At 38.9% G+C, this 26,176-nt stretch overlaps 1 protein-coding gene across 1 annotated transcript in view; it reads right to left on the minus strand.

Annotated features, from left to right (window-relative positions):
- LOC140731515 (nuclear pore membrane glycoprotein 210-like) overlaps positions 1 to 26,176 on the minus strand; it is a 138,018-nt gene that overhangs the window by 32,371 nt on the left and 79,471 nt on the right. Inside the window, exons 20-27 of the mRNA XM_073052985.1 lie at positions 22,868 to 22,969; positions 22,662 to 22,790; positions 21,602 to 21,729; positions 14,696 to 14,828; positions 11,059 to 11,121; positions 9,130 to 9,309; positions 7,603 to 7,683; positions 2,353 to 2,484 (exon numbers count right to left, since the gene is read on the minus strand). Of these exons, the coding sequence (XP_072909086.1) occupies positions 2,353 to 2,484; positions 7,603 to 7,683; positions 9,130 to 9,309; positions 11,059 to 11,121; positions 14,696 to 14,828; positions 21,602 to 21,729; positions 22,662 to 22,790; positions 22,868 to 22,969 (948 nt within the window). The remainder of the gene's footprint in view (positions 1 to 2,352; positions 2,485 to 7,602; positions 7,684 to 9,129; positions 9,310 to 11,058; positions 11,122 to 14,695; positions 14,829 to 21,601; positions 21,730 to 22,661; positions 22,791 to 22,867; positions 22,970 to 26,176) is intronic.

The raw sequence follows: 26,176 nt of genomic DNA on the forward strand, positions 1-26,176 counted from the left end.
AGCATAAGACAAGCATCATTACGATTTAGATGTTACCTTGGTGTTCTAAAATTTGTTCACTTCTATTTAAATTTACTACCAATTGGCTACTTTCCATCAGCCTTCCATTTTGTCATGGGCACTGCTGATGATCAAAGAGAAGTGGTTGGGTTTTCCTGGTCTGAATAGTGTTACGCCTGTGCCCCAACTCTGAGGGGCCGAAGGGTACAAAGTAGCCCCCTCCTTTTGGAGAATTGCAAGATCGCTATTAATTCAGGTCAGGAGACCCAGGAAATGAGAGAAAGACACGCAGAATCCACAGGGGGTTTGGAATGTCCTGGCCCCTCAACGATACAAAGCCACGGGAAACGGCCATTGTCTCTTGGAGACGGAACTGTGTATTGAGTACTGTACTATTTATTTGAAGCCCTCAGGGAATGAGCAGAGGGGGCTGGCTGAGGGATTGCATCATCCCAACCTGATTGACATCTGAGACCCCATGAGTAAGGATAAAAGAGGGTCTGGGGAACAACCCCTTTAGACGCACCAGGAGAAACGCTAGAAATCCCGTGACAGCGTAATAGCGACAGCTGGTGGAAAGCCCACGTGCATCCTTTTCCACTTGCCTCGGAATTGGTGGGACTGACCATGGAAGACGGCTTAGCTAAAAGGAAAAGGACACCAACGACATTTCGAAGGATCGACATCATAAAAAGGAAAACTCTGGCAAGTTCCAAAATCTGTCTCTCTCTCTCCAACCAAAAGCTGCAGCCCAAATGAACTAAAGTGACTTTTATATTTCCATCGGACAATACATTATCCCCTAGACAACGATAGAGCTATTTCTTATTGATTATTATTATACCCGCGCTTTTAGATTTAGTATTGACGACGTATATTATCTGTATGTTTGCATTGATATTATTTTTGTGTATTTTTATCAATAAATACTGTTAAAAATAGTACCATCAGACTTCAACGGACCTCTCTATCTTTGCTGGTAAGTGACCCAGTTACAGGGTACGTAACAATAGTAATTGGTCAATCCAAGATTGCAAATGGGAGGTTTTTTTTAAATCTTTCAGGAGTTATGGAATGGGGGAGAGGAGAAATAGATCCAGAAGGCCTGATTGTGTTGAATAAAGACTACTTGCATCTATCAGCTTTGGACTCCAGTGACTCAATCAGAGTCACAACAATTAGAAAGAAAATAATGAATTACAGGAATTTTCATTTCCTCAGGATGGTTATTTCAAAACAGAATGAGTTTTGCAATATTTATGACTATAAAACTGTTAGCATTTATTGATGTTATGCCACGAAACTGTCACAAATTGCAGTATTTCCATGCGTACATACTTCAATATGGGAGTACTAAAGTTTTTATTAATGGTTCAGCATCCTTTGCAAGGCAGGCTTTTCTTTGTAGGCATTCCCAATTTATTCAAAGAAATCACTGAAGTGATGTATGTACAAACAAGTTTTACTGTAAAATACTTTGAAAATATTACATATATTGCATAAAGTGTAACCGAGTATTTAAAAGGAAGAGTAATTTCCTTTTTTACTAACTAATTTTATGTACATGTGTGCTGCTTTGGATATTCAGCATCTGCAGAACTTATTGTGTTTATGTACATAGATTGTAATTGCTTAAAAATTTTAAAAGATAAAAGGTATATTTAAATATTTGTATTTTAGCCTTAATTTGAATGTAATATTTATTTTGGTGCATGGGAAAGTATATAAAACATTATTAAAAGTTGTGCTTTTTTTCCTTTCCGGTTTGCCATATGTGAGAGTTATTGAACATCACTGCTCAGCCTGCCCAATGACATCTATGTTTCTGAATGGTTGGGATCTAATTGAATTGACATCAGAACAGACACAGAAGTCAGAAAAAATTTAAAAAAAAATAAAAATTTTAGAAGCCATTGATTTATTTGCCTATAAAACTCCTTTCAAAAAACATCTAAGGTCATGATATCTCTCAAACAGGGGAATATTTGCATAAACTCTTACACATACCTGGGAAGGAAATTAAATACATTTATAAATGAGGTAGAAAATACAAGAAAAAAATATCACCCTTGACAGAGAATAAACCAAAAACTTTAAGATCTCCATTTCTTTTGAAAATGAATGTAACATATATTCTCTAATTCTGCTTAAGAAACTAAGGTTTCTTAAATATCCTGTTATCTTACAATAAAAAAAACCTGCGGAAATAGTCATGTATTTTAAAATTGGAGAATATAGCTATTTGAAGTGTTTAAAGAATGGATGTTAAGATTTTGTTTCTAAATATCAAACTAACGTCATGCACTTGATTGAATATTAGAGTATGAATATTTGAGAGAAATGACAAATTACCTCTGAGTGTCTGGTGACAAGCTCAATAACCTCCCGTTTTGTTGTTGTCCAATGAAATGTCAGACCAGGTATTCCATTACTAAAGGTAAATGGAGTCTGACAACTTGTGGTTCCCGTCACATGCACTGGTACCTGAAGAGTTAAAATGTGTCATATTTTATGGCTCTGTATCCTTATGTTTAGAAACAGAGCTTAGACTTTTATTCAATACAGAACTGATTTTGCAGTAGAGCTAAGTGTTTATAGTTTTAAAGGACAAATACACGTAGCAAAATATAATTTAAAAAATAATGCAGAAGTCATCTATTTTGAAGATTTTATTGACTATTGCAAAACAGATAGAACTAATTCCAACATTATATGGAATATAAACATTTAGCATTCCATTTCACCATGAATTATTCTGATACTAAAAAATCTTTTTATAATCTATCAGTTCATATTATTGATACAAGTTGTGTTAGTGAACTGGAACTCAATAGCATAAGAACACTGGAAAATAAGAGTAGGAGTAGGCTACCACACTCCTTAACCTGCCCTGCCATTAAGTATCAATATAGCCTCAGCTCCCCAATCTTCAATTCCCAAATATTTCAAATTATATCTACCTTCATTTTAAATACTTCTAAAAAACATGCAGAACTCTTTGGGGCGGAGGTCTCAAGATTCACCACTCTCTTCAAAAATAAATTTCTAAGTATCTTCATTTTAAATTACCAGCCCCTTATCTTGAAACTAAATCCTTTTAGAGAGAACCTCTTGATAGCAACTTTGTCATGCTCCCTGAGCATCTTATGTGTTTCAATAAAATCACTCCTTATTCTTCTAAACTCCAAAGACAAATCCAACCGGTTAAGTCACTTCTGACAGTTTGGTCCTCCCATCTCAGGCTAATAAATATGTTTTGGACTGTCTGTAATGCCACTGTATCCTTCCTTATGTAATAGGATCTAAACTGTCCACAGTATTCCAGCCTTACTCATATACAGTTAAAATAAAACTTCCATATTGCTAAAATCCAACTACTCTGCCATAAATCCAATATGCCATTTACCCTCTGGATTACCTGCTGCACTTGCCTCGCTTTTTTGTGATTCAGGCAAAAGAATTCCTAGATCACTGCAAAATTCACTCATTTGCAGTCCTTTTCTATTTAGATAACAATCTTTCCTTTGACTCAAAAGTGCCTGACTTATTTTTCCACTTTAAACTCTATCTACCAATTTTTACCCACTGCAGTGTCTCCTCAGACATATCATAAATCACCCTTCCACCTACTGTTGTGTCATTGGCAAATTGGGTACCTTACATTCTGGCCCCTTTTCCAGATTATTAAATTAGATTAAGAGTGAATTATCGAGGTCCAAGAACTGACCCCTTGGAAACTCCCTGATGCGAAAGACTTATTTATGTCAACTCTGTTTTCCTCGCTCAGCCAATTTCCAATCCATGCTGACACTTCATTATTTACCATTATAAGGGACCCAAATTTCCTTGTTATAAATAGGGTTGAAATGCATGATGCTAGAGAACCTCAAGAGGAAGTTTCTACCCAGTTTTTCAAGGCAATTCCCTTACCCATCTCTTTGCATATAGATATACAGAAGTCACAATATTGTCAGGATGCTGATGAATAATGTATAAAGAACATACAACAGTTATAAGTGTATACGCTTCTTGCTGTCCTCAAAATAATTTTATTATATGAATTCAACAAGCTGGTTATTTGGATTCAATACACATTCACTCCCTGAAGACAGTAGCATTTCTCAAACCTGTGTAAATTTATTTATTTTCTATATGCAACCTTTAAATTGTAATTCAATACCATTATAGATAAAATATTGTGAAATAAAATAAATATTGTGAAATGTAACAAAGTATCTTGTAGCACACTTTTCTAACTTAAACAATTCTGAAAGCTAAATGTCAAAAGATCTCATTTGTCTTTATTGAATTGAAATTTATGTTCCAAAGATTTGAGAAATTTGATAAAAATCTAAATGTTCTCCAACTTCCCATTATCCCAAAGTCATCCAGCCCAGTGCTCATAATGCTCACTTGCTTGACCTTACTTGGTCAAGATTCAAAAGTCTTACCTTGCCAACCCTGTGCACCCAATGGGTGACAGAACTACGTCTTCTGTTGAGGCTGTAATTTGAAGTTTTAATATGGCTCCACCTTTCAAAGACAATGTTGAATGATGGAGATCATATAAAAACAAGGTGTCCTAGTAACTGTGAATACTAATTAAACATGGATACATACGAGCAGTTTGAGGTATCAGATATCTGATGCAGATTAAAGCAGAGAAGCATGGTATTTTGGGAGGAAGAATACCATTTTTTACAAAAAAATGTAAAAGGAACAGCATGGAGTTTGGGAGGTTCAGGTAAACAAACCTTTTAAAAGTAGAAAGGCAGGTTGATAAAAACAAGACTGCAACACAGATATAAAGGGTTTTGGATACCTTAATTTAGGGAAAGTATCTTAGCTGTTGAGAGAGCACAGAAAAGATTAACTGAAATGATAGGAGATATGAATGGAAGATCTTGTCCTGAGAATAGAGAAGGTTAAAGGAAAATCCCTAAGAAGTTCAAAATCATGAAAATACATAAAATCTACCTTTATTATTGATGTTGAGAGGGCATAAGCTTAAGATCATCAACAAATGAACCAAGGGGAAGTTTAAAAACAGACATTTATTTAAAAACAGACTGAAATATTAAAATACTCTGGAAGCAGATTTTATAACATCTTCAAAGCACAGAAAATGCCAAAGATCATATGTGAGAAATAAACAAAGGGGGCAGGATTAAATATTTCAGAGAACTAACCTCTTCCTTTCTTGTAAAATGCTGTGATTCACAATGCAAAAAATATTAACTAGAAATTTATCCTGGGCTGTTATCAATAAATTATAGAACAGTATTAGTGGATTGTACTCTACCTGTGAAGTTAATTCCATTTATTTCAATGGATGCAGTATGAATTTCCAGGCAATTGTGTTGTATTATGTACTTTTGTATTGAGAAATTATTAATTTTGTTTTGAGTATATTTTTAAAAAATGAATGTGAACAAAGATATTACCAACAACAAGTTATTTTGTTTGGAATACTATAACTTTTCCCTGTCTCTGCCAGCAGATGAATTGCTTATGTCACCATGTTCCCAAATGAAGTTACAGACTTCACGGTAAGTTATTTTCTTTCTTGGAACTGCAGTCCACAAGGAGTACAAGAACTATAGGAGAGTGACCACTGATAGCTTCTCAACTAGAGCAAGTAATAAGGGGCAGTGATTGTGCCCAGTTCAGTGCTGGTCAAACTCCCCTCAGCAATAATTGTGAAGTTAGTTAATGGTAGATTTACATTGGTGTGTGTTATTCATGTACTAAATTCCCAATGGAAATAAAGTATTCAGGCAAGTTGTTCGAGATTGTTCAGGAGTTATAGAATAATGTGAATATAGCAGATATTGGGAGGACACACCAGGGTAGGACTTGCAAAGTGAACACTGGGCACTGAGGAGTTTAATGCAACAAAGGGATCTAAGTGTACAGATTCACTTTGTGAAGTGGTGTCACAGATAAATATAGTCATAAAGAGAGTTTCTGGTACATTAACATTCATAAATCATATTATTGAATACAGGTGTTGGGATGTTATGTTGAACTTTCTTAAGGTATTGGCGAGGCCAAATTTGGAAAATAATAAGCAGTTCTGGTAACCTCACTACAGGAAAGATACCTATAAGATTGAAAGAGTATAGAGAAAATTTACAAAGGTTGTTGCTGGATCCTGAGGACCTGAGTTACAGGGAAAGGTTGAATAGGTTTAAAGAATCAAAGTACATTTATTATCAAAGAATGTATAAATTATACAACCTTGAGATTTGTTTGCTCACAGATGGCCACAAAGCAAGAAACCCAAAAGAACCCAGTTAAAGAAAAAAATAAAAATAAAAATAAAAGATCAACACCCAATACACAAGAGAAATAAAAACACACATCATGCAAACAACTGAAATTAACAAGACAACAATCTGAGCCAAAAACTGAGTCCTGAGATCTGAACTGCTTGGAGTAGGCCCAAAGCCTTGCTTATCAGTTCATCATATTAGTTTGCATGGAGCACAACAGTCAGGGAAGTCTTCATAGAGTCAATGCCATAGAGAGAGAGGAGTGACCATCACGAAGAACAAGTGAAATCTACTCTCCGAATCCCAACACCTTGTCTTTTCAATCTATCTGGGCTGACTTTTAAATTGACCGAACAATGGAACAGAGAAAGACTATGGCGCCCTGGAGAGAGGCTCTCGCCCCTGATCTGGGCCAGTGTTTAAATTGTCTATACAATATGTCATACCTCGCACTAGGCTGCAGCATAAAGCTCGGCCTAGACCACGCCACCCAGAAACTCGCTCTGGGTCTAGATTTCACCACCCAGTTCAAAGTCACTCTCAAGCTCTTCAAATAAGCTTGGCGCCCTGAGCAATCCAACCTTGCACTGGGCCAGCTGAATGGGCACCAAATCTCCTATGTCTGGGCTCCCAAGTTCTCCTTTCATTGCCCAGAGTGATCCAACCTCCCACCTGGACCAGCTGTATGGGGATCAGAACTCCATCTGCAATGATTCTGCCACACACCATCTTGGCTCATCCTTCAAACTTACCTCGCCATCGCTCGCCCTTTCACTGTTTGCTGTGATAATTTAACACAATTTACCTCAGAAAAAGTATTTCTAGTGACGTTTTTAGTCAGATTTCTTAATTATTTGACTATCAGAAAGCTGTCACACACGTTCAGTAGCGCCATCTTAACTGGCAAATACTTTATTCTCTGGAGTGTGGGAGAATGAGGAGAGATTTGAAAGAGGTATACAATATTATGAGGAATATCAATAGGATAAATACAAGCAGGATTTCCACTAAGTTTGGGTGAGCTTAGAACTGGAGGTCAGAAGTTAAGGGTAAAAGATAAAATATTAAAGGGGAAGCTGAGTGGTGTAAATGTAGAACAAGCAACCTGCAGAAGTAGTGGATGAGGATTCAATTGCAACATTTAAGAAACGTTTGGATATACACATGGATGCAAAGGCGTGGAAGGCTATGATTCAAGTATAGCTGAATGGATCTGGGCAGAATAACAGTTTGGCATGGACTAGATGGGCCGAAGGGCCTGATACTGTGCTGTATTGCTCTTTGACACTATTTCATTGTAAGTATACAAGAAGATTAAACTCTATACCTGAGTTCCAGTCTGCAGTCTAGTTATTGGAGCATGGATTTTTATCCCCTTTAGCTGAATCACTTCTACAGACACTTCATCCTTTTTGCCAAAAAAATTTGACAAATTATTTGAGTTATTGACAAAATTTAATTTCATATTCAGCCTGTTGTAAATTGTTAGTTAATCTATGTAGGTTTCCATAGGCATATGCATGTCCAAACCAACTTAAAATATTGTTCACATACTATTTAATAAATAAGCATTCTGGTTCATATTGACAATCCCACTCTTCAGAATTGTAGTGGCATTGTATAGTCACAAAAGGGCAGGAAAACAGAAGGTAGCCATTACTAAATACATAAGGATGACAAATTGCTGTATATGTGCAGTACAGCACGATTTCATTTGTGACTGGGGTTTGGAATTTTTTTTGAGTGGAAACTAAGAATAATCTGTGGGCAACTGATGACCTTTAAAATATAGCTGTTCTTCCAGCAGCTTAACAAATGTCTAGCCTTTAGGTTAAGAGCCTTGGCTGGAGCCATCATTGCTATTATCAAACTTACATTGTGCACAGCCTGATATTAGACCTGGCTGTTTTGCAAATTCCCAGATTTCAATTTCATGTCCTAGATCTTATGCTTACATAAGTGCTGAAAAAGAATTAATGTATGGTTAGGTCTCCAATTTGCATGATAAAAACAATGAAGATTTAAAGAAATTTACCTTTCAGTTACTCTCTTTATTTTACTGCGGATCGCTGCTACAAATTAGACACAGTATTTGCAATGTCAATATACTAAATCTCTAATGACTGAAAATCACCTATTTATTAATTATCATTTGAAAGCATTGGTAACCTTGGACAGTAAAATATCTCATACAGTATCAATGTAGCTGAAACACAGAGGTCAATTAGGATACACTTTCTGCGCCAATCTACTGCAAGGCTTGCTCTAAACCACTTAATCAGCTTCCTATTTTTGAAATGAGTCAGTCACATTCTTCAGATCATCAAAACACAAATCAAATTGAAAAAAAATGGCATTTCACTATGAGAGGTGAGTATAATTTCTGCAGAGAAATGATAAAAAGTTAAGTTTTTTAAAAAGTGGTATTTATTCTGGATATAACCTAAAAGAGTCATAACTTAGATAACCTTTCTAAACTTCTATACAAATTCTTGAGGGAAAGTAATTTGCCAGAGTTCAGGGGAACAGCTGGGGAATGGGAATGATACAATTGCTCTCCAGAGTACAGGCATGGGCTCATTTTGGACTGATTGGTGTCCTGTATTATTATGATTTTACAAAAGATTATTTTTATGATAGTGTTGTGTAAAATTGAATGCAAACATTCCAGTAACAGAAAATTGGAAAATCTAAAGTGACTCACTTGTTTTTGATTTGGGAAAAAAATTGCAATGAGCCTCTAATGCATAAAACAAATAATATATATTAACCACAAGTCAATATATATTTTAAACGCTGGCTATTTGGGTAGACACATGCTTTATAGCAAATTCAAAGGCAAAAATAGCATTACCTGAGAGAAAACAACCACTCTTCCTGTGTCATCACCAACAGCCTGGACAATACCAGTCACTTTTGCAGTTCCTACTGCCAAGGCAGTAAGCTGTCCTAATGTATTTACTTTAGCAATAGTATTGTTATTAATGGAGAAATAAATATTGGACTGTGGTTGTGGACCACCTTCAGGCATCACCTGCAATTAATTGCAACAAAATTAGAAAATGCATTGTGCTTGTAAAGAATTGTCAAAAGTAATTTCATGTAACTAACTAGAAAAGTACTCTTTTTGATGCAATACACTTTTGGATAGACAAATGAGAGTCCCACTACAATTTAAAAATAAAGCAGCCAGTTTCTAACAAACTTTCCTTTTGCTCATTGTGTATTTCTTTCCCTTTCCTTCAAATCCTGTTGGCTGTACATCAGCTTCAAGCTTACTCGAGGCAGCACAATTCTTCCCACATCTCATTCTTGATTATTACTCTGATATACAATCTCAACCTGAAATGTGTACTAATTCTCTGCAGCTTGACCTGCTGAGTTTCTCCATCGGTTCGTTGTTTTTTTAAAATTTTCTCTCCAGATTCCAGCATCTGCAGTCTATTGAGCCTCCAATGCTTTAAGACGCTTTGGCTAACTCTAAGATGGAAACAACTTGCTAGGTCTTCTGTGTGTATTGGTAATTGGTTGACAATTAATTATTGTCGCATATACAGAGATACTATGAAAAGCATTAGTTTACATATTATCCAGACAGATCATTCCATATACAAGTACGATGAAAGAAAATAAACAAAATACAGAACTGTTATAGGGAAAGAGCAGCGCAGGTAGACAATTGAAGTAGAAGGGCCATGAAGAGGTAGATTGAGTAATCAAGAATTTATATTCATCTTTATCATCCAAGGGGTCTATTCAAGAGTCTTATAAGAGTGGGATAGGAGCCATCCATGAGCCTGGTGAAATGTGCTCTTAAGCTTTTGTATCTTTTGCCTGATGGGATGGAGGGAGAAGAGTAATGACCAGGGTGGAAGGGTCCTGGATTATATTAGTTGCTTTCCTGAGGCATTGAGAAGTATAGACAGAATCAATGGAAGAGAGGCTAGGCTGCATTCACATCTCTCTGCAATTTTTTGCAGTTTACATCCAAGCCTTGGAAGCTTTGGATGAGCCCAAAGACTATTATTACTTCAACCATGGAAAAAAAATCCTTGTCCTCACCTCAAAGCAGGAGAGAGACCCATCCTCCTGGATGACCTTCTGTCCAGGTTAAGAAGTGGCATACCACTTTGACGAACTGTGATTCTCAAACAGGATTGCAAAAGGCCAATTTCTTGTTTGATAATTTCTCTCGACAAAATGCTTAGAGTATGACATTGTCACATGAACACCTTGCCAAAGGAACAAGCATAAGTGAAGGACTTCAAGGGATCTACCTACATCACCTGCCTCATGACAAGTGCTGATGGTTGCTGGAGCAGCTATTTCTTAGCTGTTATCTTCCTCAACCCAGCTGCAAAATCTTAGTAAGTAACAGAGGCACTGTTGCAAAAAGATCAATATCTAAACTCTCAAAGACATCAATATGCCTCACTGATGATTTGTCAACTCTTACCTTGCAGTAATGGTGAAGTGTCCAGTTTATAGGCTGCCCTGAATTCTGTTATATTTGATATCTGTTAGGAAACTTCTGGATTCTCACCCAAGAAGAATCAGAACTGAAGTGATGAGAATGACTGGGAAATCACGGAGCTAGTTAATCATGAGAATTCCAAGCACTACAGATCCACACATTAAGATTCTGAACTATTCTGAATCTACGTTGGCTCTCAGTTCTTTGCATGCTACAATATTATGCTATTATTTAAAAACATTTAATTTCATGTCATAGCTAACTTCTGCATTTGTGCAATAAATAAGCAATCTGATTGGTTCTGCTAACCTGTATCATAGCACCAATGATCAATGTCATCCTCCGTGGGATTAGTCTAAAAGGTGGAAATACCTGAAGCCAAAGAAAATTGCAGTTTAGTATGATGTGAGATATACAGTATATTACAAAGCCTGACTAATCCTTATTTTTTTAAGCATGAGAAAATATGATGTATCTAATTTATTAAAATATACATTATACAGCATTCATATCTTTAAGAAAGCAACATGGCTTTTTGACACTAAGATCAAAAGGACAATTGCCAAATTAGAACCCTAATCGTGAGGTTGAATTTGGCTTGAGACTCTAAAAATCAATAGGGCAATAAAAGTAAATACTGTCCTACCTCAAAAATAGCTCCTTTAAAAATCTTAATTTCCCTTTACCATGTACTATTTTAATCAACACTTGGGTAAAATATTGTATTTTATAACTGTAATGCTTTCATGAAATGTATTTTTTTCAGCAACTGGTCTGTCATCTGTAGCTTTCAATTTGCTCTTCTACATATAAACAAAAATTAAAATACTGTGAACACTGGAAGTCTGAAATAAAACACAGAATTCTAGAAATAGCCAGGTCAAACAGTGACTGGGCAGACATCTGTACATCAGGATAAAATGGTTTGTAGAGAGTATAATAGCTGGTATATGGTTCTTCCACATCCCTGCCTCTATACTCCCTTAAAACTTATTATATCTCAGATATTCTCCAGCTATGATAGAGGACTATCAACCTGTAACTTTAACTCCTTCTTCCTTCATAGATGTAATCTGAATGCTAACATTCCTTGCATTTATCATTTCTAGAGCTGAATTCCTGTAAAAACTCTGAAGAGTACTTGGGTGGAAATTTGGCCAGTTGGAATCCTAGCCAATGTTCTGTTTTTGGCCAGTTTAATAATACAGTATAGTAAAATTGCTACCAATACGTTAGTCATTGTAACAAAGGGGTATAATATAATGAGTTAAATACCCCCTGAAATACAAAATCTCTATCTGTGATGCACCATCAATAACTCTCGGAGACAGGAAGTGAATGATAGGCTTTGATTAGCAGCAAAAAGGGAGCACGACATCTCGGAGACAGAGGGAGGAGCAGTGCCCCAATCGCCTTTATACAGGGGTCTGTGGGAGGAGCCACAGGAGCAGTCAGCAGAGGAGCCTGTCCAGACAGGTATACATAGTTTACCACATTCACCCCCCCCCCCTTTGTTTTAAAAGAGAGTCCCCACGGGGCGAAGTTTCCTACAAGTATTTTTACAGGTCAAGTCTATCAGGTGGTTGAGTCTGTCACTGCGATCTACGTAGCACCGGTCGTGATTGCACCGGTGATGGTGGTTGTGCTGGCTCCGGCCTGACTTGAGGTGCCAGCCCGTTAGGCACTAGTAATCCCTCATGCGTGTGCGTGGCGCTTGGTATGGGAGTGTCATGAGGAGTCTATGTAGGGCTTGGCGTGCGCGGTGTCTCGTGAGTATATACATTGGTGGGTACGGGGTTCATAGTCACCATGGAGTGTTCGGGGTAGGGGTCTGGTGCTCCTGCGGGCGCCAGGTCGCAGACGGAGACCGTGTCCTCCTGCCCATCAGGTAAGACCACGTAGGCATACTGGGGGTTCGCATGAAGTAGGTCAACCCCCTCGACCAGCGGGGAGTATTTATTGCTCCTCGCATGTTTCCGGAGCAGCACCGGCCCTGGGGACGTCAGCCAAACCAGCAGGAAAAGAAAAGAGTTGCTCATGAGGGGTGGCATTGGTGGATGTGCATAACAGGGAGCGGATGGAGTGGAGTGCCTCAGGGAGGACCTCCTGCCAGCGAGAGACCGGCAATCCCTTTGACCTAAGGGCTAAGAGTGTGGCCTTCCACACCGTGGTATTCTCCCTCTCCACTTGTCCATTCCCCCGGGGATTATAGCTCGTGGTCCTACTAGTAGCAATACCCCTAGCCAGCAGGTATTGGTGCAGCTTGTCACTCATAAACGAGGATCCTCTATCACTGTGGATATAGCAGGAATATCCGAACAGAGTTAAGAGCTGGCGCAGGGCTTTTATGACGGATGTGGCAGTGGTATCGGGGTAGGGGATGGCAAAGAGGAACCGCGAGTACTCGTCGATTATGTTAAGAAAGTACACATTGCGGTCGGTGGAGGGAAGGGGGCCCTTAAAGTCGACACTCAGTCGCTCAAAGGGGCGGGTGGCCTTGATAAGTTGTGCCTTTTCAGGACGGTAGAAGTGCGGTTTGCACTCAGCGCAGACTTGGCAGTCCCTGGTCATCATCCTGATTTCCTCAAGGGAGTAAGGCAGGTTCCGGGCTTTCACGAAATGGTAAAGCCGGGTGACCCCCGGGTGGCAAAGATCTGCATGGAGGGCGTATAGCCGGTCGAGCTGTGTGCTGGCACACGTTCCCCGGGATAGGGCATCAGGGGGCTCATTGAACCTTCCAGGCCGGTACAGGATGTCATAGTTGTAGGTGGAGAGTTCTATTCTCCACCTCAAAATTTTATCATTTTTGATTTTGCCCCGCTGTTGGTTGCTGAACATGAACGCAACTGAGCGCTGGTCGATCAGCAAGGTGAACCTTTTGCCGGCGAGATAGTGCCTCCAGTGCCTAATAACTTCCGCTATGGCCTGGGCTTCTTTCTCCACCGCGGAGTGCCGAATTTCAGGGCCTTGAAGGGTACGAGAGAAGAATGCTACCGGCCTTCCTGCCTGATTGAGGGTAGCAGCCAGCACGAAGTCGGAGGCATCACTCTCTACTTGGAAGGGAATGGTCTCGTCCACCGCATGCATCGTTGCTTTGGCAATGTCCCCTTTAATGCGGCTGAAGGCCTCGTGGGCCTCAGCTGAGAGGGGAAATGTGGTGGACTTGACCGGGGGCGGGCCTTGTCTGCATAGTAAAAGTCTATCGTTCACTTCCTGTCTCCGAGAGTTATTGATGGTGCATCAATTTTATGAGCAGCAAAGGGGACCATGACATCTCGGAGACTGAGGGAGGAGCAGTGCCCCAATCGCCTTTATACCGGGGTCTGTGGGAGGAGCCACAGGAGCAGTCAGCAGAGGGGTGTGTCCAGACAGGTATACATAGTTGACCACAATCTGCTACCAGAAAATACAGGGAACTCAACAAAGATTTTTTTCTAAATTAGCACAACCAGGATTCCTAACAAAAAAAATGCAAGGAAATCATTAAAAAAGAAGTGTCCATTAATGTAGTCCCATTCCTACTAAATGACTACATCCAGGACCAATACCTGGCATCTATCATGAGAGAAAAATTAGATGATGACTCATGTATTGGTTCTGTCATTATTTGCAAGCTGTAGGACATTGAAGGAGCAGTTAGCAGTTTTCAGTTCAGCAGAGGGCAATGAGACCCCAAATCTCATTACTACTGCTATTATCACTTGGCAAAATAATGGAGGAAAAAATGTGCCTTTAGCTTTAGAGGCAAGTTTGTGACAGTACCACAAGCAAAATCAGTGACCAAGACACTGTTACTCTGCTGTACAAAGAGAGTGACGTGCAAACTCCGCAAAACATTCTCAGCTAAATCCAATGCTTTCTGGCTCAGTAGCTAAAGCAGATGTATAGGCAGATGCCAAATCTAGCTAACTTTCATTAATAAAATGTGAAAGAAAGACACACTTACCTCAATTTGATGTGGAGCAGAGCTCAGTTTTCGACCATTTTTGTCCCTGACACTTGCTACAAGAGTTGTTTGCCCTAAGGTCATAGCTCTCATAATATAACTTGCAGCACGTTTATCCAGGTTAGTCATTGGTCTGAAAAAGTTTTTTTTTAATTAAGGAAGTATTTGTACAAACGTTTGTACTTTATTACATATTCCAACACTTTCTCAGAACTACAAACAGCATCAAGTACAATTCTTTGGTAAGGACTATTTGAGGGAATGCATCAATACACAACCACCATTAGTGCAATTGATATTGAATTGTGTAACTGGCTGGAAGAAAAGAAAATTTGCTTATATGCAGGAAATCCATCAACCTTTCAACTGATGATCTTCCTAAAGCTCTAACAGTTCTATGGTGCAGGTAACAAACTTTTTCAGTTGTATTTTGCTAAAAGTAATCAGTATATGGCACTCATGTACCTTGCAAAAGAAAACAAATTATGAACCATGAATATTGGAATTTACTGAATTCATAACATTACACTGTGCAGTTCTCTAATGGCCTAATAAACTGGAAAATGTATATTCTCCCTCTATCCTTTACCCATTATTTCTCTTTGATCTCACTTCCATTTCCCATTTACATTTTTAACTTGTTTCACTCTTGTGCATTTGTTTCTTTCTCTCAAATTACTGTTAGAATTTCTCTTCTTTTACTTCCTGCATGAAACTTTAATTTGTTCCTCTCACCTTTTCACATTCCTTTTACTCTTTGTCTTTCTTGTCTAAAATATGTGGAATACTAGTTCAGTTGTAGATTTGCTGCCTCACAGCTTCAATTAATGAAGTAGATATTAAATGGCAGACCTAGGATCTTGTTAAGAGGTAGAGAACTTGGGTAAAAAAGCTTTTAAAGCAGGAAATAAATAACTGGCAAAAATGTATCGAAATACACATCTGCTTGATTTGAAAATGAAATTATTAGTAGCATTAAAGAGATGAATATATCTTTTGAAAGAAATACAGAACAGAGTACCGTACAGCACAGGAACAGGCCCTTCAGCCTCAAAGCTAAATTAGTAATCAAAACCAGCTAAATTAATCCCTTCTGTATACACAATGTCCATATCATTCCATTTCCTGTATATTTTAAGAGCCTCTTCAACATTTCTATCACATTTTCTTCCACCACCAATAGCCACTCATCACTCTAAAAAAAGAACTAGCCTTGCACATCTTTTTTCAACTTACCACCCCACTCCCATCTTAAATGCATTCCCTCTGGTATCAGATACTTCAATACTGGCTGTCTATGTTACTCGTAATTTTAAAAGCTTTTATTAGGTCACTGCACATCTTCTACTGTTCCAGAGAAAACAACCTAAATTTGTTCAGCATCTCCTTGGAAGTCCCTTAATCCAGGCAGCAACCTCTTCTGCAGCCTCACCAAAGCCTTAACATCTTTCCTATAATGATGCAACCAAAACTGAATGCAATACTCCAGACGTGGTCTTGAACACATTTCCTCGACTAATAAAGGTAGGCATGCTATACGTCTTCTTTACCATCCTATCAATTTATCTAGCCAATTACAAGGAGCTATGGACATGGACCAAAAAGCCCTCTGCATGTCAACATTGTTAACGATCTTGCCATTAACAGCGTGCTGTTCTTTACATTTGATCTCCCAAAGTGCAAAACTTCACAATTGGCCAGGTCAAGCCCTTTCCACCATCAGATTTCAAACCCATTACTGCATTATTTATTTTTTGTAATATATAGATCTACTCCAACACCACCAATCTTCATATCATCGACAAACTTAGTACCCCACCCACTTAAAGTTTTCATCCAGGTCATTTTCACATGTCACAAACACCAAAGTTCCCAGTATGGACCTCTGTGGATCACCATAGTGACAGACCTTCAGCTAGAACAAGTCCCATTCACCACTACCCTCAGTTTTCATCAATCATCTTTGTTAGCTCCTTGAAAAACCCAAGGTAAAAATGAAAAGGTTAGCTATATTTGTCACGTATACACTGAAACATCGAAATATAAGTGAAATGCTTGTCTTTTGCGTTGAGGATGTGCTGAGGGCAGCCTGGAAGTGTTGCCATATTTCTGGCGCCAACATAACATGCCCACAACTTACTAACTCTAACTCATATGTCTTTGGAATGTGGGAGGAAACTGAAGCATCTGGAGGAATCCATACAGTCGGGGGGGGGGGGGGGGAATTGTGCAAAGTCCTTAGAGACAGTACCAGGAATTGAACCCCAATCTTTCAATTGCTGATGAAGTAAAGCATTACATTAACTGTGCCACCGATAAGCTAGTAAGACATGACTTATTCTACACAAAGCTGTGCTGACTGTCCCTACTTAGGACATGATTTTCCAAAGGATCATAAACGCTATCCCCAAAAATCCTATTCAGTTGTTTCCATACCACACATAAGAGACTCATCAGCCCTCAGTTTCCAGGATTATCCCTATTTCCATTCTTGAATAATGAAACAACATTAGCTACTTGCCAGACCGTAGGAACCTCACCTTTGGCTAGAGAAGATATGAAGATATTCGCCTTTCTCAATAACCTTGGTATATCCCATCAGATATTGGGGATTTATCCACCCTAATGTTCTTTAAGAGACCCAAAACTACTTTCTTCTTTATCTTGAAATGGCTTAGTAAATTAGCACGTGCCACACTGGATCTTGTCTCCCTATCCTCCATGACCTTCTCCTTGGTAACTTCAGTTGCAAAATACATATTCAGGACCTCACCCACATCCTTCACCTCCAAATGATATTGCATCCTTTATCCTTGAGTGATCCTGCCTGCTCTCTAGTTATCCTCTTGCTCTTGAAGTACATACAGAAAGCTATGGGATTCTTTTTAATCCTAAAAATACACCCGTTTTTCATGGCCTCTTCTGGATTTCCTAATTTCCTTCTTGAGTTCTTTTCTGACTTCTTTATAATCTTTAAGGGCTCTGTGTGATATTAGCCTTGTAAACCTTACATACTTCCTTTTTCTACTTGACTAAATTCACCACCTCTCTCAACATCTGAGGCTCCCTTACCTTGCTGTGCTTGTCTTTCCTTCTTACTGGAACATATTTGTCTTGTACAGTTGACCTTTAAGCACTTTGCACATGTCCACTCTCCACATATTGTGGATAGAGCAAAGGAAAAGCAAGGGTAAAAAGACCCTGATGGGAGTTGTATACAGACCCCCAAAACAGTTGTAAGGATGTGGCCTACAAATTACAACAGGAGATAGAAAATGTATGCCAAAAGGTCAATACACTGATTGGCCTAATCTCAAGTAATAATGAGGCAACCTACAGAGAAGTCACCACCATGACACAGCGGTGTCAAGAAACCAACAAGAAATCATCAATGTTGCAAAAACTAAGGAGCTGGTTATGGACTATAGGAGAAATGGAGACAGGCTAGCCCCTATTGACATCAATAGATCTGGGTTGAGAAGGCAAACAGCTTTAAATTCCTCGGCATAAACTTCACCGAGGACCTCACGTGGTCTGTACATACTGGCTGTGTGGTGAAAAAGGCACAACAGCGCCTCTTTCACCTCAAACAGTTGAAGAAGTTTGGTGTGGGCTCCCAAATCCTAAGAACTTTCTTAAGGTAAAAGAACCCTTAGGTTCGAATTCACCCTAAATTTGAGAAGGAGAAGACCAAGTCAGATGTATCAGTATTATAGTGGAGAAAAGGGAATTACAAAGCCTTGAGAGAAGAGTTGGCCAGAACTGACTGGAAAAGAACACTGGCAGGAGTGACAGCACAGCAGCAATGGCTGGAATTTCTGGAAGCAATTCCGAAGGCACAGGGTATATATTTCTCAAAGAGGAAGAAATGTTCAAAAGAAAAAATAACACAACCGCGGCTAACAAGATAAGTCAAAACCAACATAAAAGCCAAAGGAAGGGCATATAATAGAGCAAAAAACAGTGGGAAGTTAGAGGATTGGGAAACTATTAAAAACCAACAGAAGGCAACTAAAAAAGTCATTAAGGTAAAAGTGGAATATGAAAAGTAAGTTAGTCAACAATATTAAGTAGGATACCAAAAGTTACTTCAGATGAATAAAGTGTAAAAGACAGGTGAGAGTGGGTATTAGATGACTGGAAAATGATGCTGGAGAGGTAGTAATGGAGGACAAGGAAATAGATGACAAACCGAGTAAGTATTTTGCTTCAGTCTTCACTGTAGAAGACACTTGCAGTATGGTGGAAGTTCCAGGTGTCAGAGGTTTGAAGAGTGTGAAGTTACCATAGCTAAACAGAAGGTTCTTAGGAAGCTGAAAGTTAAGTCACCTGGACCAGATGGAGTATGCCCCAGTGTTCTGAAAGAGGTGGCTGAAGAGACTGTGGAGGCATTAGTACTGATCTTTCAAGAATTACAAGATTCTAGAATGGTTCCGGAAGACTGGAAAATTGCAAATGTCACTCCACTCTTCAAGAAGGGAGAGAGGCAGAAGAAAGGAAACCTTAGGCCAGTTAGCTTGACCTCAGGGTACTTTGAGGCACATGATAAAATAGGCCATAGTCAGCATAGTTTCCTCAAGGAAAAGTCTTGCCTGACAAATCTTTTGGAATTCTTTGAAGAAGTAACAAGCAGGATAGCCAAAGGCTGATATTGTGTACTTGGATTTTCAGAAGGCCTTTGACAAGGTGTCACACACAAGGCTGCTTAACAAGTTACGAGCCTATGGTATTATAGATTCTAGCATGGATAAAGCAGTGGTCAAAAGTGGGAATAAAGGGAGCCTTTTCTGACTGGCTGCCATTGAGTAGGGGGTCTGTGCTGGGACCAATTATTTTTACGTTATTTGTCAATGATTTGGATGATGGAATTAATGGTATTGTTGCAAAGTTTGCAGACGCTATGAAGGTAGGTGGAGGGGCAGGTAGTTTTGAGGAAGTTGAGAGGCTACAGAAGGATTTAGACAGCTTAGGAGAATGGGCAAAGAAATGGCAGATGGAATACAGTGTCAGGAAATGTATGGTCATGCACTTTGGTTGAAGAAATGAAAGGGTTGACCTTTTTCTAAATGGAGAGAAAATACAAAGCAGGTGCAAAGGGACTTGGGAGTCCTTGTGCAGGATTCCCTAAAGGTTAATTTGCAGGTTGAGTCTGTGGTGAGGAAGGCAAATACAACGTTAGCATTCATTTAAAGTGGACTAGAATATAAAAGCAAGGATGTAATGATGAGACTTTTTAAAACACTGGGGAAGCCTCATTTGGAGTAGTGTGAGCAGGTTTGGGCCCCTTATCTTAGAAAGGATGTGCTGAAACTGGAGAGGGTTCAAAGGAGGTTCACAAAAATGATTCCAGGTTTGAATTGATTGTCACAGGAAGAGCGTTTAATGGCTCTGGGCTGGTATTCACTGGAATTCAGAAGAATGAGGAGTGACCTCATTGAGACGTATCAAATGATGAAAAACCCTTGATAGAGTGAATATGAAGAGGATGTTACCTTTGATGGGACAGTCTAAAACCAAAGGACACAACATCTGAATAGAGGGGCATCCTTTTAGAATGGAGATAAGGAGGAATTTCTTTAGCCAGAGACTGATGAATCTGTGGAATTCTTTGCCACAGGCAGCTGTGGAAGCTATCTTTATGTATATTTAAGGCAGAGGTTGATAGATTCTTGATTGGTCAGGGCATGAAGGGATACGGGAAGAAGGCAGGAAACTGGTGCTGAGAGGAAAATTGGATCAGCCATGATGAAATAGTGGAACAGACTCGATGGATCAAATGGCCTAATTCTGCTCCTATATCTTATAGTCTTATGTCAAATATCAACTTGCCCAGAACAGCTGTTCCCAATTAATTCTCCCTAGTTCCTGCAAATACTCTCATCGTTTGCCCTGTTCGAATTTAATGCTCTCCTGCAAGGCTCATACTTGTCTTTATTTATAGGTATCTTAAAACTTAGGAGATGTGATGACAATTCCCTTAATGTTCTCTTAATGAAAGATCAATCAGCTGGCCAGGTCATTACCCAACACCAGATCTACTATGACCCCCCTCCTCTTGTGGGACTATTTACCTATTGATTTAAAACTCTTGTGGGTGCACCTAAAAAAATTCTTCCCCATCTAAATCCCAGTCTATATTAGGGAAATTGAAGTCACCCACTGCAATAACCCCTGTTGTTTTAACAGCTTTGCCTAATCTGCCTACACATATGTCCTGGGGACTTCTGGAGATTCTGTAGTATAATCCCATCAGGTTGAATGCACATTTCTTATTTTTGAATTCTACCCATATGGGAAGATCCTTGTATTATGTTGCTTCTGAGTGCAGGGATTTTATTCCTGATTAATAGCCCAACTCCACCCACCTCCAGTCTTTTACCTCTTCTCAATCTTTTTCTAAAGCTAGAAACACTGGAATATTAAGCTGTAATATTGAAATCAGGTTTGTGAGTCTAGCAAGAGAGACAAGAAATGCTAACTGCAAATCAGTATACTAATCATTATTTACAAACAGTAAAAACATTCATGATCTTCAAATTACAGAAACTACAAAGATGAATATTCAACTAATGTATTTAGTTAAAAGCACGAGCAGTGCATAACTTCCCAATGGCCAATTGTGCCACTTGCCTTAAACAAAGGAAGAGAGGGAACCTCCTACATGTGCTCTCTATATACCTAGGATATTTGAAACTGGATGCCAACCTGCTAACCAATTGGAAAATCAGCTGCAGTTTCTAAACAAACCAATTATGACAGAAGCTACTTTCAACAATCAGAATAAGCCCCCATCTCCCACAGGACATAAGCAGCCATTCAAATATATACAGTATCTTTTGTCTGGTGTACTTAAGAAGTCTACCTAAAATTGATTTTTTAAATAACTGAATATGGCTTTGTACTTACTCTAAGGTGACAATTGGGGAAGCTGCCTGTAGGGTTATATTCATGAACTTGAAGTATCTGCTCAGAAAGAATTTCTTGAAGAAGTCCAGGATTCTCACGTTTACTACAGCAGATTTTCCAATTTCAATCTGAGGAAAAATTAGGCAATGAAATAACTTATTTATTTACTGCCTCACCTGCATTTTTCAAACATTCTCCCCCTTAAATTCTTTTGGAGCCTCCCCTACAAAAAGTAGTACAAATTATGTACCACAAAAAGTAGTGGAGCCCTCCCCACCATTGAGCACATTTACACATAGCGTGGTCACAAGAAAACAGCATCCATCATCAGGGATGCCCACCACTCAGGTCATGCTCTCTTCTTCTTGTTGCCATCAGGAAGAAGGTACAGGGACATCAGGACTCACAGCATCAGGTTCAGGAACAGTTAATACGGCTCAACTATCAGGGTCTTGAACCAGAGGGGATTACTTCACTTGCGCCATCAATGAACTATTCCCACAATCTCTGGACTCACTTTCAAGGACTCTTCATCTCATGTTCTTGATATTTATCATTAATTTGCTCCTTCATTCATTCATTTATTTGTTATTATTTTCTTTCCTTTTGTATTTGCAAAGTCTGTTGTCTTTTACAAACTGGCTGTCTGCTCTGTTGATCTGCTCTTTTATTGATTCTATTATGGTTATTGGATTTATTGCATATGCCCGCAAGAAAATGAATCTCAGGTCTGTATATGGTGACATATATGTACTTTGATAATAAATTTATTTTGAACTTTGGATATGAGCCTCTTTATCAAGACACACTGTAAATTCAACTGATCTTGGAACCAGAAATTTCAGTTTAGCAGGTTTCCACGATGGACTGAATGGCTTCTTACTGCCCTGCTAGGATTCTATGTGACTCTCAAGAAATTAACAGGCAAGCCTTGAATATAATTTTGATGTTCTTGAAGATTTAGATGTGAAAATATACCTTTCATTTGGTCAAAAATTAACCAATTGTTCAGACGAAGTAGGAGAGTAGTATTATGCATTTCACAATACATTATCCTTACCTTATGAATAAGATCCAACTCAACGTCCAATATACCTGATACATGGATCTGTGCTCTGGCTGGACCTTTACAGGTCAGGCAAAGGTCATATGCTTTCACTGTCACCACTCCAGGATTCAGTGGCCTTATCTGCAGCAACAAGTGTTATCAGTATCAACATAGTCAATAAAGGTAAAGATAAGTATTTTCTATAACTTGATACTAACTTGTACATAATTTTTGGCTTCTATATATGTGCTCGTCAAGATCTCAGAGTCTGTGGTATTAATGAAAAAATATCCCGAGCCTTCACTTAAGTAAATCACTTCCTAAAGAAAAACAAAATGAAAGTTATTGAGTTTGCTTCATTTGCTGATAGAACATAGAACATAGAAATTTATAGCACATTACAGGCCCTTTGGCCCACAATAGTGTGCCACAAGTAATCTACTCTAGAGACTGCCTAGAATAATATGCAGATATCTGATATGCAGATTTAATCTATATTTTTTTCATAAAGGAACAAACTCACACAATGTTGTTCTAAAGTAAATTACCAGGGATTTTTAAGATGATTCTTTTGAAGAGGGAGAAATGGACAATTCTTTAATTTAGTGGCTCCTCACATTCCTGTGTTCTCCAACTATAACAGCTGAGTGTAGACATAAAGAGAGTCACACATATGGAAAATGTTATGGGTCTCCTGTAATGGCATTTTTTTAACCTGACCTAGTCTGGGTGTATCTTGCAGTACACACCATCAAGCATGCAGACTGCATTGCTGATTGGTGCATGCTGCACAACCTTGGCAATAAAGTACCACGGTCAGTGCTGAAGGAGGAAGAACAAGGAGACTCGGAGATCAGGGACATGAAGCAGAACTTGTACAGCAGTAGAAGCTGGAAAAATAATATATATTAATTTTTTTTTTTGACAGGGGGTTACCCTGGCTTAGCATCGTCCATTTCAGCTCCTGGCCAAGTTGAGGAAGCAGGAATTAGCTTTGAAAAATAAAAACTCTTATGCAAACCAAATAAAACCTTCCCTATTACAATCCTTAACAAGACAGTACACTGATTATCATCCAGGAGAGTGCAGATGTGTAAAATCCACTCATATTCTATAATGCAAGGCTAACTACACTGAATAGAACATTAACGATGGTCCCTTGACCTAATGATCTGAATAGTTTTGATAAAACCTCTGTTTTCTAATGAACAGTATCTTGTTTGAACAGAAATCACCTCTGCATACAATATATTAATTTGGAGATTCTCCACTCTGCAAATCTAAATATTGGTCAAGTTTTGAATCCTTAGGACTACCATGGGATAAGGAATTGAATGATAAACATCTATCTCAGATGTCCTTACTTCTGCACAGGGTGCAAAGTTACGCAGCCTGATACCTTCCTCTTTCATAATATTGTACCTGGGTTTTGATGTCCTAATGCAATGCTCCCCACGTAACTGCAGTATGAATGCCACTCCCTTGCACTGAGACTGCTTAGATGCCCTTGAGGATCCTCCTCAGGGCCAAATGAAGCAGTCTAGGATTGCTGGTTGTTAGGCACACACCATCCAGCTTGAGATATTGTAGTAGGAGATTGTTAACCCCATGAGAGATGGCATCAATGTACTGAAAATGAATTTCATGCTAACTGTCTGAGAACTGGATGGACAAAAGTACAATGATCTGCTAGCATACAGACTGCCCTACTAGTGTTTCAAACTTCAGAACCAGAATTTATCTGGTTGACAGATTCTGAATCACAGATGTCCTTGTTGTCTCCACTTTCCTCCTTGGAATCAGCTCTCTGTCCAATCTAAGCAGGACCCTGCTCATGAGTAAGAAGTAGATGTGTGCATGTATGCGGATGCATGTCGGAGAAGTGTCCATGACACTACAATTGTAGAGGAACAACCTGCCATCTCTTTGTTCATGCAGAAAAGCTGGTTGCTAATGTGCATCATCCCTCTGTTCCTAGAGTACCGCTAATTGCCTATGGGTTGCACAAGTAGAAAAGCAGCAACCTGATAACAAATGGTATATTGCTATTTCCTGAGAACAGAGATCTCCTCACAAATGTCATCCTTCTGTTCATTTGAAGCCATAAGCATACTCCCTGGTGGCATAATATTGTCTATTTAGAGCTTCAAATCTTTACCCCCTACTGAGAGAAAAGGTGGTCAATCTGTCCAATCAATAACCTCTCAATCTCAACCTCTTTCCATGCAATCCTGTCTCTTTCATGTGCCTGAATTAGAGATGTTCAGTCCCTGCTGCTTGCTGTTTTATCACCAACCTAGACAAGGGTAAATTTAAGGTGGAAAAGTGATCTATCAACCAGCACATCTTTGTCAGGTGAGAGGAGAAAAATGGCTGCAAGATGTTCCCATGAAATAGATATCAGATCCTCAGATAAATCAGGGTGAAACAGCATTAGAGAAAAAAAAATGTGCAGTGTTTGCTTTTGCATCCACTACAACTCCATCTACAGTTGTGGTTTTGTGCTAAGTGCTTGAGTTTGTAGATGGACCCCACTCTGATTTTCATGAACTCATGGATCCATCCAGGCATACATTACATACAATTTAGTATGAGCTTGCTTCAGCTTTGTCATGAAAACATCCGAATCACAGTTCTCATGTGATCTACAGGATAGTTTGTATGCATAGAGTTCCTCTTTGCTAAAACTCCAAATCAAATTTCCTATACCTCATGCAAAACAGACAAAAATACTGGAGGAACTCAGCAGGCTAAATAGCATTTTTAGAAATGAATTAACAGCTGATGTTTCATGCTGAGACCCTTCTTCAGGACTGGAAAGCAAAGGACAAGCAGCCAGAATAAGAATGTGGGGGGGGGGGGGGGGAAGTGAAACCAGGCGGATGGGGGAGGTGGGGATGATGTAAGAAGCTGGGAAGTGATAGGTGGAAAAAACAAAGGGTTGGAAGAGAAAGAATCTGATAGGAAAGTAGAGTGGACCATGGTAAAAAGGGGAGGAGGAGCACTAGGGGGATAGGCAAGTGAGGAGAAGAGAAAAGGTAAGGGGGGGCAGAGTGTGGAACTGAAGAAGAGGGAAGCAGAGGGGGAGAAATTACTGGAAGTTGGCAGTATCGATGTTCACGCTATCAGGCTGATTTAAAGTAACAAAAATTATGAACTGCATTACTTTGTTATTATACACAATAAAAGAAATACAGTGAAATACTGCCAAAAATGTACTGTGAAAGCATTCTATCTATTTTAAAAATTCTTTGTCTGGGAAGTCTGCATCTCAAGGCTATTTAAGAATAGTAGGGGTACAAATTTAGAAATTGAGAAGTATATTTAAATTACTGGAAAACTATATTCAATCCAGAGCACCATCAACTTTCATATAGTGCAACAAGTGTCACATTATCCAATTCTTCTTCTATTTCTTATTTACTTATTGAGATATAGCATGGACTAGGCCCTTCTGGCCTTTTGAGCTGTGCTGCCCTGCAGTATCCCCAATTTAATCCTAGCTTAATCATGGGACAATTTACAAT

The sequence above is a fragment of the Hemitrygon akajei genome, chromosome 8, assembly GCF_048418815.1.
Source record: "Hemitrygon akajei chromosome 8, sHemAka1.3, whole genome shotgun sequence".
NCBI classification, from domain to species: domain Eukaryota; kingdom Metazoa; phylum Chordata; class Chondrichthyes; order Myliobatiformes; family Dasyatidae; genus Hemitrygon; species Hemitrygon akajei.